Raw genomic sequence first — 16,518 nt, 5'->3', positions numbered from 1 at the left:
TAAATTTGAATCATTTTCTGGGAAAGAGAATATAAAAAAAGAGAGATATAAAGAGAGATATAAAATGTTCACTTTTCTTACTTACTCATCACGTCATACTGAGGCAACCATTTTCTAGTCATAACGTTGTCCATTTTATATGGTAACTCATCATTCTCCCATTTCCAGATCACCTTTCGCGGGATCGAGCTAAATACCTTCAGTATCGCGTCCAGCTTTTCCTTTGGCATAGTCGTCGATTTAATCAAGGAGCCGAGGCTAAAGAAGAGCGCACCATCGTGTGCGCTGTCGAGGAATTCAGTTAGGTCCTTCGGTAACGAATTAATCTTGGACGGAATATGAATTCCACTAATCTCGACTACATTCGGCAACTGAGGTCTACTGCCAAAAAGACTGCTGTGAGTGTTAACTAGTAATGCACTCGATTGCTGAGCAAGTTTTTGTAGCTTGGGAAGATCAGAACCGAACACCTCGTTTGCGATAACTTGATGGACAGATCGAAACCAATATTCGTAGGCTGCCTTGTATAAGAACAATCCTACGGTATTTGTTATTCTGTCGAGAAAATTCATTGGCCTAATGAAACCAAAAAAGTAAATTGGGATATAACTGGGATTGTCTTCGTTACCCATGTCATTATTGGTCCATGGCATGATTTGATGCGACGAAAAAGCCAGATAAGGCACTTTAAAACGATGAATGAAGCCCAGAAAGCAGTCAGTATTGAAGTTGTCCGTGAGAATTACGTCAAACTTTTCATCGGATCGAATTAATTCCGTGATTGCTGGATGTCGTAAACTAGTATTGCACGTGACCTCGGCCATCAATATATTTAACTCCTCCATATAGAAGAATAAAGATTGACTAATTTGTTTAAGATCTACGATATTTACATAAACGTCGATCTCAGGATCTACCAGATTGATATCCTTATAATTAGGCAGCGGTTCCTTCGCTTTAGCATCGTCCGTTCGAGGAAAGTATGAAACCACAGTGACTTCATGACCCCGGCGAGCTAGTTCTTCCAAAAGCGGTTTGAACACGTCGAAGTGACTCTTGCCAAGAAATCCGAAAATACCTAATATCTTGAGTTTTGACTTGGTTGCATTCACAAACACAGTCTCGTTGACAGTTGAACAGTACGTCGAAAATACCACGATCAAAATGAGAACGCTAAACGAATATACTTGCCACATATCGCGAATATATATACTTATATATATCAAAATAGGCTTAATTCACTGAGTAATAAATAAAGTCAATAATTATATCGGGCAATACAACCGATTTCCGCCGCAAGCTTTTGCCAACTAACTGTGCGCAATCAATCGATCTGCCTATTCGTCGTGTAACTATTGCTTGAGTTAGTGCTCGGTTATTTAGAGATAGTGCCCTATCAATATGCTGATAATATATTCCGATTCTCGGCGACTCTTCTAACTTTTTGTATGATAATGATGATCGACATAAAAATATTCAAGCTCATTGTAACTATTAATAAAATTAATAAAATTAATAAATTAATGAATTAATATTAATAAAATTAAAATTAATGAAATTAATAAAATTAATAAAAGATAACTGTTAGTTAAAAATATATTCTTCTAATAAATAACTATTCTAATAAATAACTACTCTCTAAAAGTGAATCAGTGTATTATCATTGAAAAACAGTAAATAGTCACTGATTACAGCAGTTATAAGTACAGCACAGTAAATCAGATATTTTAATGAAAAAATCAGTTAATAATTTTGAGTGTTTCAATCAGTAATATAATATTTCTCAATATCAGTAATATTTCTTTCGTTATTGTTAATAATATTAAATTATAATTTATCTCTTCATAATTTTCATTAAGTCGCCAGACATTTATTTGTCCGACTTATAAAGCTCGATTTAATATCTGAAGCCTCTCTATTGAGCTTGTATCAGATATTGAATCGAAGTAATACTTCTAATTTTAAATGTCGCTCTTTGCAAACTTTATATAATTCTTATAACTAAAATTAAATACGAGAGAGATAGTGATTGTAGCGGTAAATGAACGAACTACCGATTACGGATTTTACAATAAAGTTTACTGATTTTACAGAATTTTATTTTAACTGAGCATAATCAATGAGATATAAGATAAAATAACAAAGAAATAAACGTTTCCATTGAAGATCAGTAAAATACTCACTGATTCTCAGTGAAATCTTATTTTACTGTTTAAATTAGTGATATTTTCACTGATTCATTTTTAGAGATTATGATCATTATTGATAATCTACGATTACATTTATGATGAATAAGTTAATAAAACACATATATTATCTCATAACTGTAGGTTGGTAACTATGTGTATAGCTTGTTAAATGACATTAAGACCTTTAAAGAATGGATTGCCACATTTCTCATGTCCACAGAGACTTGGATAACTCGACGGAATTATAAACTTAACGTGTGATAATAACGATCAACCCTTTCAGTTGGAATTCCGCGCATGTATTCGCGTATATGAGCATTGATATTGCGAATTTATTTTAGTTTATTTGTCAATTCCAATGTTAAGGTTACATACATTAAATCATATCCCTTCAAAAATGTTAAACAAGCAAAACGCAGAAATTATATTTCTAAAGCATACATTTTTTACAACCGAATCAAGAAAATATAACAATCAAAGAAAAATATAACAGATTTATTACAAAGAAAATAATATAAAAATAAAGGAAATAAAAAATCAAAGCAAGAATGAATATTCACAATAAGTTCGGAAATTTGAAATAACGAAATTCGTAACAGATCAAATCAACAGCGGTAATAATAATAATAATAATAATAATACATCAATTGGATCGAATGTTTGCTCGAAATTGACAATCTAAGAAAGCGCTAAGTCATTTCTGATATTTATTCGAGCCCGTTTTTATGATTAGAGTCTGCTAGACCGAACAATATTTCCAAAATGTAATGGAATTTCAACACTCAAATCATCGGCTTATCGTACCGGTCTTTTCCTTGTAATCTCTAGTTCGCTATTCTAATCGATAGCAAAATGTTCGACAACTTGCTTAATAATTGAGCGAGAATAATTACAGATTTTGCGAAAACGATAGATCTCGCTTGCGAGTGGGTACGAATTCTACCGGCAGGGTTGCTGCGGGAGGGGCCTTATTTTTGTATTTATTATTTTTATCCTTTTTTAGCTTATATCTCCAAACCTATTTGAGTCCGAGTCTTATATATGTATATATATACAGGGTCTACCAAAAGTGTGGAAACCCCTAAATATCTCGGAAAATATACGTTTTACAGAAAAGTGTTTCCAACAAAAGTTGTAGGGTTTAAGAAGATCTATATACTGATTCTATCAGTTTGACCTTGGATGGCGTCGTCAAGGTCAGGTCAAGGTCACATTGACTTTTTTAAATGACACCCCCTACATTTGATTGCATATTCTTATAGCTTAATTCAAGAGCTTTCCAAAACACTATAATAATGTTCATTTTTATTAAGTACTTTGCGAGTTATGAGGGTTGAAATAATTTCTTAATTTTACATAAACCATAAAATATCTAGTAAACCATTCATTTTTCGATTATCTTACCTTCATACTTTTATGTACAAGTTAATGAGAGGAATCAATTGGTGTAAAGAAAACACATAGTTGTTTCTAAGAAAAAATATGTAATTTGCAATTAACAATTCCATATTTTTTCTTAAAAACAACTGTATGTTTTCTTTACACCAATTGATTCCTTTCATTATTTTGTACATAAAAGTATGAAGGTAAGATAATCGAAAAATGAATGGTTTACTAGATATTTTATGGTTTATGTAAAATTAAGAAATTATTTCAACCCTCATAACTCGCAAAGTACTTAATAAAAATAAACATTATTATAGTGTTTTGGAAAGCTCTTGAATTAAGCTATAAGAATATGCAATCAAATGTAGGGGGTGTCATTTAAAAAAGTCAATGTGACCTTGACCTGACCTTGACGACGCCATCCAAGGTCAAACTGATAGAATCAGTATATAGATCTTCTTAAACCCTACAACTTTTGTTGGAAACACTTTTCTGTAAAACGTATATTTTCCGAGATATTTAGGGGTTTCCACACTTTTGGTAGACCCTGTATATATATATATATATATATATATGTATATATATGAAATTACTCGGGAAAATCTCCCCTATAACATATTTAAAAGTGAAGTAAATCGGTGAACAAATAAAGTAGAATTTTATGTCAATATTTCTCACATTTATTTGTTAATAACTTTTGAATAAAGAACGACCGCCGGCTAAAACCTTCAGAACGTTAATCCGGGATAATATTTTCACAATAAACGTCAATAACACATTTGTGCGAAGGTGGGCCCTTTTTATGCACAATTACCATTTTTACTTACAGTTCTATATTATATAATACTATATATTTCTTTTTTATAATAAATTTTTCTTTTTACTACTATATACTTTTTACTACTTAATATTATATATTTCTTACATTTTATAATATTTAACTTATAATTATTGTAATTATAACTATTCTAAATGTCACAATTAATAAACGCGACATCAGAAAAATAAAAACGCAATATATTTATTTTCAATTTTTAGATGAGATTATAAAAAGTTATAAAATTTTATTAAAATATATTAAAATATATTTAAAAATATATTAAAAATACATATTAAATATATATTAAATATATATATATTAAAAAATATATTAATATATTAAAAATCTAGGCTGAAACCTTTTTTTATACTTTTTGATAAAATATGATGTTTTTATAGAGCATGATTCAGTTATAATTTTATTCTATTATAGCAATGTAACGCAGTGAATCATTTCATTTTTGTTTACATTTGGCAAATAACAAGGATGAAGTGATACACTGTGTCTTCTGTGTCGCTTACTGAAAATGCCTATAATAATATTTAGTCTCATGTATATACATACGTTTATGACTGTAATCGTATTAATATGAGTCAAAGTTTATTAATACTGAATAATGATGTGACTCTGTCAATTCAAGTCATTTTCTGAGAAAGAAAATATAAAGATAGAGAGAGATATAAAATGTTCACTTTTCTTACTTACTCATCACGTCATACTGAGGCAACCATTTTCTGGTCATAACGTTGTCCATTTTATATGGTAACTCGTCAGTCTCCCATTTCCAGATCACCTTTCGCGGGATCGAGCTAAACACCTTCAGTATCGCGTCCAGCTTTTCCTTTGGCATAGTCGTCGATTTAATCATAGAGCCGAGGCTAAAGAAGAGCGCTCCATCGTGCGCGCTATCGAGGAATTCAGTTAGGTCCTTCGGTAACGAATTAATTTTGGACGGAATGTGAATTCCGCCAATCTCGACTACATTCGGCAATTGAGGTCTACTGCCAAAAAGACTGCTGTGAGTGTTAACTAGCAATGCACTCGATTGCTTAGCAAGTTTTTGTAGCTTGGGAAGATCAGAACCAAACACTTCGTTTGCGATAACTTGATCGACAGATCGAAACCAATATTCGTAGGCTGCCTTGTATAACGACAATGTCACAGTATTTGTTATTCTGTCGAGAAAATTCATTGGCTTAATGAATCCCAAAAATAAGATTGGGATATAGCTAGGATTGTCTTCGTTGCCCATGTCATTATTGGCCCACGGCATGATTTGATGCGACGATAAAGCCAGATAAGGTACTTTGAAACGATGAATGAAACCCAGAAAGCAGTCAGTATTGAAGTTTTCCGTGAGAATCACGTCAAACTTTTCATCGGATCGAATTAATTCCGTGATTTTTGGATGTCGTAAACTGGTATTGCACGCGACATCGGCCATCAATCTCAACATAATTATCTGCTTCATATGGAAGAATGAAGATTGATTCATTTGCTTAAGATCTATGATATTTACATAAACGCCGATCTTAGGATCTATCAGACTAATATCCTTATAATTAGACAACGGTTCCTTCGCTTTAGCATCGTCCGTTCGAGGAAAGTATGAAACCACAGTGACTTCATGACCCCGGCGAGCTAGTTCTTCCAAAAGCGGTTTGAACACGTCGAAGTGACTCTTGCCAAGATGTCCGAAAATACTTAATATCTTGAGTTTTGACTTGGTTGCATTCACAAACACAGTCTCGTTGACAGCTGAACAGTACGTCGAAAATATCACGATTAAAATGAGAACGCTAAATGAATATATTCGCCACATATTTCGAATATCTGTATATATATATATATATATATATATATATATATATATATATATATGTATATAAATAGGCTTATAAGTCACACTAAGTAATACGATAAACGTAAGTCAATAATTATATCGGGCAATAACCGATCTCCGCCTTTGCCAATGAACTGTGTGCAATCGATCTATCCGCCTGTTCGTCGTATGTGTAACTAACTGCTTGAATTCGATGCCTGGCTATTCGAAGATAGCGCGCCCTGCCAATATACTGACAATAGAGATTCCGATTCCCCGCGACTCTTGCAACATTTTGTATGATAGTGATGATCGACATAAAAATATTCAAGCTCATTATAATTATTAATAAAATTAATAAAATTAATAAATTATTATTAATAAAATTATTAAAATTAATGAAATTAATAAAATATTAATATTAATAAATTAATATTAAATTTAAATTATTAAAATTAATAAATGATAACTGTTAGTTAAAAATATATTCTTCTAAATATAAATAACAAGGAAAAATTTTTTTTATATTTATTACGTTTATACATTTTTTTATTTAAAAAGTTTTCTTGATTTATTTATCCGCACACATTATTGGTATAATATTTATTTATTATATTTTTAAATGAAAGATAAAGTATTATAGAAGAAATAGCTTGTGTTATTACGTCCCTGATGTTGTCAAAGAAACTCGTGTGTTACGTAAGTAAGTAGCAATAATGCTACAACTACTATGTATGAAAATTAAAATTAGAATCAATTTACTCTTGATTTACGTTACAGCTCTAAATAACTTCAAGGAGCACGTAGTGCATTTTGATATAAATAAATTCTTATTGTAAATTAAAATCTTTAAATGAGTCAGAGAGTATCCTAATAATTATCGATAAAAATTATAAATGCATTGTTTTTGTCGAATTTGAAAATATTACTTGATAATCACTAAATATGCTTGCGAAATAGAAAAAAGGGAAAAAAATATATTGTATATAAAAAAATATGTATATTGTGTATATAAATATATTAAATATATGTATATATATATATATATATCTTCAATAAATAAATAATTTAAAAATATAATTTTCTATAATTTTTTAAAAATTAAAATTAAATTAAAATTTAAAAAATTAAAATTTTAAAAGTTTTTATTAGAAAAATTACTACAAGACTTATTGTTAGAATGATACATTATCACAGATTATGAGATACAATATGATGCAATAAATCTTCAAATAAGTCGCAGAGTATACAAGTCATGCAATGATTGATGCAATGGCGTTGCATAAGATGTTATATAAGTTTTTTTCATAATTTATTTTTTTCAGAAATTTTGTATTACGTATGTTATTATAATATGCGGTGCTGATATAATAATTGATTCGTTATTTCCTTCTCTTTTTTCATCTTCTCTTTCTCCTCGCTTTTTCCTCTCTTACCTCTTTACCTTGTCTCGATGAATTAAGACGATTACAGCGGCGGGTATCTTCTAAAGGGAAGAAGAAAATCCAAGGGAGAATTGCCGTCACGCGCAATTCTGACCTTAATTTTATCCGGAAGATCGACACGTGGCTAAGGCGAAGGCGACGATCGTCGAATACCGCAAGAATGTTAAAGTAATAAACTTCGACGCATTCTACATGCGAGAGAACGACGACGACCAAAGAAAATAAACCACGATGTCACTTTGCAGCGTCATTAGAGTAATTATTATACGATTCGCCTCTTCGTCTCCTCGTTCGACATGTGTCATTTTGTATGCAAAAAATTTATTTTATCTACAACGTGCGTCTCTCTCTCTATCTCTCTCTCTCTCTCTTCCTCGCTTTCAAACTGACGCAAAAGATTATTGCGAAAAAGGTTTTCAACCACATGCATATTGTTTGCATTGGTTTTGCATGTTCTCTAACACAAAAGATTTTTGTTTAAATGAAATCTACAAATAGTTGTCCAAGAAATCATAAAGATTACGAATGCTTTAAATAAATAGCCATTCGTGCATCTATTTATCGCTTATGCCGGATCAAAAAGTTCTCAATACTTATTCCGCGAAAACATTCAGATTCATCTGTATTGAAATCAAATCGGAAAAAAGTTGTTTGTTGACTTAAAGTTCAAGAATGTGAATCGATAAGTTTGCTTTTCTGCATGGTCATTCTTATTTCATCAGAAACTTGACTTGATATTAAACTGCTAAAAATTTCAACTATAAACATGTAGAATATTATAAATAATATCTAAAAATTTTCTTTTAAAAAATAATTTAATGTCAATTATAATATGTATAAAATATTATCCAATAGTTTAGAAATTTTTTAAATATATAATGTATTTGCACATTTTTATGCCTCGAGCTTTCGAATTTTTAAGAACTCATCCCACTTTTCACGTGATTAATGATTAAATTAATTGTAACACTCTAATAATACTTGTAACAATATTAGGTGTCATATTATTATTGGAATTATAGCTCCTATCAATTAATCTTATCAAATCTCAATACGTGTAAGATTTCATGTATCATCTCTTCAGTTAATACGGTCAAGTTGACGAACGAAGCATCCTTGAAGGTATCGCCGACGATACTATCTTTGCGGTCGAGATGCCATCCTTGCTGGTACTGGTATACATCGCAGCAACTTCGAGTAAATTGACGAGATGCAGTGTGGGAAGCCGGTATGTACAGTGTACAATGTGACGAGCGTTAGTCGAAATGGTCGACATGTCTCGCGACAAAGTCCTAGCCAAGTTATACGGCGGCAGCTATTCGCCTGCTGGTTGTGTCCACTACTCCGCTTAGATAAGCACGGTCAGCTCACCGGAAACTTTGCACTGGCAGTGATATCCAGTGACCGTGCACCGAGTTCTCCGGCGAGTAATCATTAATTAATTGCATTTTGTAATCAGCGGGCCGTGCGCTCGCTTTCGTTTCCATTCGACGTTCTATAAACCCCATTTACTTACTCGCCGCGCGGTAGTGCAAATAGTATTACCGTAATAACGTCAGCGTTACTACTGACGAGTTATTGGTATAGGTAAAAAATAGCCAGCTAGGCACTGCAGCAGTATTGGTAACGTTTTATTAAAGAACATTTCAGGTTGGTACACGCTGTCAGTTTATATAAGCACACGTTCGTTGAGCGCTTGATTCGATTGCTAAATATTTTTTTATCAATTGTTTCAGCGTTTCTCCATGGCGTATGAGCTGTCGTATTTTTGCAAAAATACCGCTCTTCACCGTCACGCTTGCCTTATGGATCCATCAAGTACAAATCAAATACAAATAAATTGTCGCATATTGCATATCGTGTATTAATGTAATATAAATCATCGTAAGTATAATATACATAACGTAAAACTTAATTTAATTAATAATCTATAAAAACGAAATATATCATTCTCCATTCTGTGCAAATAAAATATATAGTTTTATCTGTGCAATAAATTTGCCACAAGAGTATCAGAAAATATATAAACCGTTATTTAGATATTTATGCTTACTAGAGAGAAATTAATACTTAATTACTAAATTATACTTAATTACTAAATTGGTAATATATCAATAATCAAATTTTATTATTTTTAAAATACCTAAATATTTTTTTCTTCTACAAAATGAAGAAACCAAGATTAATCTAATACATTTCGCTCACAAAAATATGTATTAAATTCTCTTCATAAATAATACATAAGCTCTTTTTTGATAAAAAAAATGGAAAAAATTTTCTGGTGCCTTCACAATTATGTTGCGTCTCCCCTTTCTTGATTTTTTTTCAGGTCAGCAAGGATTTCCTCCATCGGAGGGAAGTAATGTTGAAACTACTCTCCAGATCGTTAGTAATTGGCCCGATTTCATTTTTTTCTCTGTTAGTTTCGATTATTTTTTACCGTTTGTAATGATGAGAAAGCATCGAGTAGCAATAACGCATATCACACATACACATAGATACGTGTATATGAATAATAATCCTTCTGCATAGTCTCGCACACGCACCCGCAGCAAAACGAAACGGCGCTGTTTAATTCATGAATCAGCGGAATCGCGTGGGCGCGCAAAAGATGGTCTATAAATTGCTTCGTTTAACTGTATCGATTCTCTATATAGGGATAATTCGGATCCGACGTTTGTCCGAGGGTCAGGATGTTAACTCCTAAAGTCGTTATTCGTGATGTAACTCAATCGATATATATATATATATATATATATATATATATATATATATAAAATCACATCGCAAATAAATTCGATATTGAAAGTAAATCGTAAACAATGTTTTCAAGTTAAGACAGAAAAGATTTTCTTTAGTAAAAATTATAAAAATATGTATCATACACATATATAAATTGATGTTACAAGAAAGAAGAGGAATTAATGATAAATTTATTTTATGTATAAATTTCATGCATATATTTGAAGCATAAATTATTAATTTCATGCATATATTTGAAGCATAAATTATTAATTTCATGCATATATTTGAAGCATAAATTATTAATTTTTCTAATGTTACTTTACGATTTTATTCTCGAAATAAGAGAATTAAAAAGATGGGAAAACGAATAAGCGTAATTTTAGATTAACAAAATCACGCTGTGCTCTATATCTTCTAATTTAGACAAGCGGGACCGTCTAACATTTCCTCCCTTTTTTCAGTTTCAGCAAACCTCTTCATAAAACTTAATAAGCTGAAGAACCGGCTGTGCGTCAATTCCGAGGAAATTGTGGCGAACCACCGTGCCCTTTACACCGAGCTTTTATGCCGTCATTCCGAATACGATGTTACGAGTCAGGTATCTATACACATACGTATATACATATATGTACACATATACAATGACCCGTGGTTATTCGCGCGTAGTGAAAGGGTGACGCGCATAAAACTACCCTCTGCTCTAAATCCACTTCCGCGATCATCTTGGGAGAAAGGTGTTACATGTCGCTTCCGCTGTTATGTTCTTCTATGGGGGATTTAACCTTCTTTCAGCTAGTATAAGAAATATTCTATGTTTTTTTGTTTTAACATCAAACATATATTATATTTTAGCATTAGCAAATATATGTATAGATATTACTAGCTATAGACTGTTTCTTTTCTTTTTATGAAAAAGATACATAAATAAAATTCTGAAGACAAGATGTAATCTCAACAGAGAAATATATGCAGATGACATATATTTTAGAGTGAATAGTAGTCGCACTGCAAGGATTTCGGAAAATTGAAAAAGATTCGGTCAAAGGATAAAGAAAGACAAGTAGAAGCAGAAATATAGCCAGACGAAAGTAGAAACGTACGCTTAAGAGCAGATAACGAAACATTTATTTTATTCCTTAACAAAAAAATATCAACATATTAATCATTAAATTTATCTATTATTTGCATCCCCTGAAAGTGCAACCTCCATATATCAGTCTAAGCAATTAACAATTAACTCGCAAATTATAAAAGGACATAATTAGTAATCTCGGAAACTGTAGTCTTGACTCTCTAACGAGTCACGGCTACGTACAACTATTCATGGATACATCCGAGACTATGTACACATCCACACAAATACACGGTCCTGCACATACGTGTTTACATTACGTTATTTCGTGTGTATAGTTTAACCGGAGTAATATCTCGAAATCCATTAGCACCGTCTCCGCGGACCGCAATCTTGATAATTCCACGTGGACTCGGCTCGAGAGTGCGGCGAACGAGCCAGAATCACCACCGAATGCGGAAACACGTCGGCCAAATGAACGCGCGAACGCTCGCGAGAACGCGAGATGGTTGGCTGTAGAACGGCAGGGATGAAGAGGCAGGTCAGAGAGGAGAGAACGCGAAAGTCGAAAGAGCAAGGACTAGACGGGGAGAAAATACGGAGGGTTGCCTGAGAGAAAGAGAGAGGGAGAATAAGGCCGCCAAGAGACGTACGACTCCCCGGGGAAATTTAGGTGCGACCTCCATGTATCACAGAAGCTGCCGTAAGTAGGTACCTAACCGACATAGTACGCCACATACGTGCGCAAACAAACGCGTGCCACGCGGCTGGAACGGGGGACACGCGTGTATATTTGTGAAAGATTGCGATGAAAGGAAACGAAAGGTAGATATGCGCATTTTCTTCAATTCCATTCTCCGCAGCATTTTAATAATTTAAAAAAAATTTTGTAATAATTTTTTCAAAGATTTTTTTTATAGACAGAGAAGGTAAAAGCGAAAAAATATGATGTTTAATAAAATATTTTGTTGTATTCTCTCTTCTTCGAGATCTCCAATTCAAGTGTGGGAAATTCTACCTTTATAAAACCTTGACATTTCATTTTTGAAAAAATTAATTTTTTATTAAAATTTAAATGTCTTATTTGCCTATTTTTAAAATTAATAAAAAACTCTGAAATTCTTTGAGACGCATTAAAAAAATTAATTTTTAAAAAAATAAAGTGGAGAATATTATAAAAAAATTTATATATTTTTTTGTCCTAGGATACTCTTTGTCAGAGAATATATTTTTGATATATAAAATACTGAAATAAGAAGATAATCACTATGGAAATTTCGAAAAATAAAAATTGTAAATATTTCCATTTATACTTCATATTGATTTGACGCTTCAAGATGGATCCTATACGCTTTTAAATATAACACATGTAACTAATAACCGCAAAATTCAGATGATATTCCTCGAAGTCAATTCCGTCGTCGCTCCGTTTTTTTCAGAGTGAGAAGAATCGACAGACCGCGGAAGGACGAATATACCGGCAAAATGGTAATAAAATCGATGCCCCGGATCTGCTCCGATTTGTAATTGAATCAAATTAATCACCCCGACCGACCTCGAACAGAATCCGTACCCCCGCAGACTGTCGACTCATCCACCGCCATCTCCAATTAATAGCGAACGACTGGAGAACAGCCGGGGTAAAAGGGGATGAACGGGACGCGGGTATGGAGGGTCATTTCGACGTTTCGTTGAAACTTTATAAAACGAATCCAATTACCGACGGCCGTTTGTCAAAGACTCAAAGCTACCAAAAAGTTTTGCTCGCAAAAATGATGTTGTTCGCCTCGCATATTTTTGCAATTTGCTATCAGTGATAAAAATAAATGGGTGAAAAACCGACGAAACTGCGATCACATAGATTGACATGCAGCGAAAATCGCGTATAAACTCGCGCTCTGAGAAAATTAATCGTAATTGAATTAAACGTAGATAGATTTAAATGATGAATTAATTATTTTAAATCAAAGACAGAATGTACAAACCTTGCTCATTTATCAAATGAAAAATATCAATAACATATTTATTATTATGATTAAAATTTGTTTAATTTCGGAATTGTTTTACGGAAAAAGTAATTCATCGGTGTTTATAATTCACATAGATTTGTACTTGTACAATTGTCATTTTGTAACTTTTCAGTTATGATTTAATAATTATAATTATCGGACGTATTATTTTCAATTGTATTTATATTTAATTTTGCAATTGTAGATTATATTTCTTTATACGATCTAATAATTATAATAAAATATATACATATATTTTATATTATTCATTATTTTAATATATTTTATATAAAAAAAAAAAATTGAAATTTTTAGGCAAGCCACGTTTTTCATTCCTGCTCGAAATATCTATCAAAACTCGCCGTTGAAAGTAATAACACATGCACAAGAGCAGACATTCCATGCTTTTTAATTTGAGCCTCTAAACGCGAATTTTTTCGAGCAAGCATGGAAGCCTGTATATGTCGACTCGGTGAAATATGAAGCGCATCGTGTTTTAGGTCAGTTGACGTGTTGTTGCAAAATTATGACGACGATACACTCGACAATTACAAGCCTTATCTGGAAAGTTGCAAAACAACGATATGTATTTATATAAATCATAAATCATAAATCATGAATGTCATCTTACTTTCTTTTTGTAAAGCAATTTCGATCTGCATATGCGTCATGAGATTATATTCGATGTGCATCTTATATTATTTTTATGATAATCGAATTCATGATAATATTAGTCATCCATTATTGATTCATAACATTCTTCCAATATAAATTCTCATCTATAATATTATCAATCATGAACTATATATATCACATTCCAATACATATTGTGAAACTGTTTTTTAAACTCGTACTGTATTATATGTATGTGTGTATTATTCATCTATTTTTACCATAAACCGGTAAAAAAGAAAAAAATTGAATTAAAAATTAGAAAAAGACTTAATGAGAGAAGAAAAAGGAGACTTATGGAAAAAAATTGTCACAAAAGATATTTAACTATTCTCTGAGTACACTTCAGTTCCCCGCAAATACATCGCAAATTACAGTTTTAATTATATTAATTTATTGTATTTGATTGCATTAGCATGATGAAATAAAATTATTCCCCAGCAATTTACAAATTTCTAATTTTCTAGCTTTAAGATCACACTACATCAATTCTTTAGCACATAAATATCCATGGAATTTTTGAAAGGCCCTTATATCTTTTATTATTTCTTAATATTATAAATTCTTAATTAACTTTGATTTTTAATTACTTTAAAAATTAATGAATCATTAAAAATTGATAAACCGTCAAAGTTAACAATCCTTAATGATAATTTGAGAAAAAGTAAAGAAAAATCAATTACGACAAAAAAATCCAATTTATTGACAAATTAAAATCTAAATTTCGTTTTATTCTAATTAAAATCTCATACTTTGTCTTTACAGAAAAATGCAAGAATGCTTCTATAGTTTGAATTATTTATTGTTAAAACGTAAGAAAAACTGAAACAAATTTACATATAGAAGTATAAATATAGAAGTATAAATATTAGATCAAAGATCAATTTGCTGACAAATCTATTTCTTAAATCTTTTGCAATTGACTTATTGTAATGATTTTTTAATCTCGCCTTCGAGTTGAAGTTAATCATCTTTCCAACAGCTAGATTCTCTTAAATAAATGCTAATTAAATTTTCTATTATTTTTTATATATCATTATTGTTAATTAATAATTAATTGAATATTAAATGATTAATAAATTAGTAATAATTATTTTATCTTAATAAAATATACAGATTCTAGAATAACTATAATTTCATCAAGAAATATAACTTTTAATAAATATAATTAAAATAAAAAAAGAGTATATAAGAGCAAAATCGTTTAATTCTGCTCTAACATGATTATATTATCTTTCCCTGACAGTAAAGAAATTAATATATTCTAGATGTTTATATATTTTCTAATTAAAATATGCGTGCGATCATTAATGATTTAATTAAGTTAATTAAATTAAATGATATAATTAATATGAAATATAGATATTTACGTAAAGTTCAACAAGTGTATAAAAAATATTACATAAAAAAGTGTATGAAAAAGAAAGGGAGGAAATGCGAAGTTGACTACAATTAATCAATGACTGAATTCTTCATAAAAACAATTCGATTAACTCTCTAATTCCATTCACTTGACATCTGGATTTCCTTTGTTTCTTACAAGCATTGTCTCGAAAAATAAAAATAAAACTGGAAAACAATTGAGACTAACAAGACTTCGTGCTTACCCGAAAAAACATAGAAGATATAGCGAAGAAATACTATGTTACATTTCGTTTAAATATAAAAGCTCTCATATAAAAGCGCACGTTTCATTCTGTGAATTACAATCGGCACAATTTGCTTTCAACATTCAATAAGCTTTCTTCAAGGGTTGGCCGTCTGTTTTGAACGGCAGTTTCAATTGCGAGACCTACAGTAGAAGAAAAAACCATATACTGTCTTTCTACTTCTGCCATATATTTCTGTTCAAATTTCAGAATTTTCAGAATTTCACTAATTTTTTTAGAATTCCACTAATTGATAAAATTGTCTAACTTTTTATCTCTTCTTTTCCAAAAAAATTCTAGAACTTTTAATATAGTTCCAAGAAAATTTTTTAGCATTTAAATATAAAAAATAAATGATTTTTTTCTAAAAAGATGAAAGTAGATTTCGAAATACACACACACACACACACACACACACACACACACACACACACACACACACATACCTGACAGATTTATAATTTAAATCAAGATCGAAGAAAAAAAGAGAATTTTGTAGAGATACACACGCATACATTTTCTCTCTTCTCTCTCTCTTTCTCTCCCTCCCTCTCTCTCTCTTCTCTCTTTCTCCCTTTCTTATATCAGAAAATATTTCAACACTGAAATACAATAGGAGATCACGTACGTGCTCTTTCGTTTAATTATACGTTTAGATACACGATCGTAATCCCACACAATTACCGCATACAATGGTCGAATTACGTGT

The 16,518-nt window shown here is 31.2% G+C and overlaps 1 protein-coding gene and 1 long non-coding RNA gene across 5 annotated transcripts in view; one reads left to right on the top strand and one right to left on the bottom strand.

Moving 5' to 3' along the window:
• Window positions 1–6,541, bottom strand: part of LOC105258008 (UDP-glucuronosyltransferase 2A3) — a 51,659-nt gene extending 45,118 nt beyond the window's left edge. The window contains exons 1-2 of one of the 2 annotated variants that reach the window (XM_025412274.1): window positions 6,350–6,541; window positions 5,101–6,153 (exon numbers count right to left, since the gene is read on the bottom strand). In XM_025412274.1, coding sequence (XP_025268059.1) covers window positions 5,101–6,153; window positions 6,350–6,536 — 1,240 coding nt within the window. In that variant the 5' untranslated portion in view covers window positions 6,537–6,541. Of the gene's footprint in view, window positions 1–85; window positions 1,314–5,100; window positions 6,154–6,349 lie in introns of those variants that run through there. The other variant, XM_025412275.1, reaches the window with a different exon arrangement.
• Window positions 6,542–8,893: 2,352 nt separating this feature from the next.
• Window positions 8,894–13,636, top strand: LOC105252605. 3 transcript variants are annotated; one of them, XR_003123338.1, is made up of 5 exons: window positions 8,894–9,312; window positions 9,399–9,546; window positions 10,869–11,005; window positions 11,818–12,182; window positions 12,919–13,636. It is a non-coding gene; the product is annotated as an uncharacterized LOC105252605 (long non-coding RNA). The 3 variants fall into 3 exon arrangements; XR_003123337.1 differs by having other exon boundaries at window positions 8,894–9,546; XR_889310.3 differs by having other exon boundaries at window positions 8,894–9,546; window positions 11,818–12,190.
• Window positions 13,637–16,518: the final 2,882 nt, after the last annotated feature.

Source organism: Camponotus floridanus, unplaced genomic scaffold (assembly GCF_003227725.1).
Source record: "Camponotus floridanus strain SB8 unplaced genomic scaffold, Cflo_v7.5 scaffold5, whole genome shotgun sequence".
NCBI classification, from domain to species: Eukaryota; Metazoa; Arthropoda; class Insecta; order Hymenoptera; family Formicidae; genus Camponotus; species Camponotus floridanus.
Note: the sequence above shows the minus strand (reverse complement) of the source record. Positions and strands in the feature narration are given on the sequence as shown.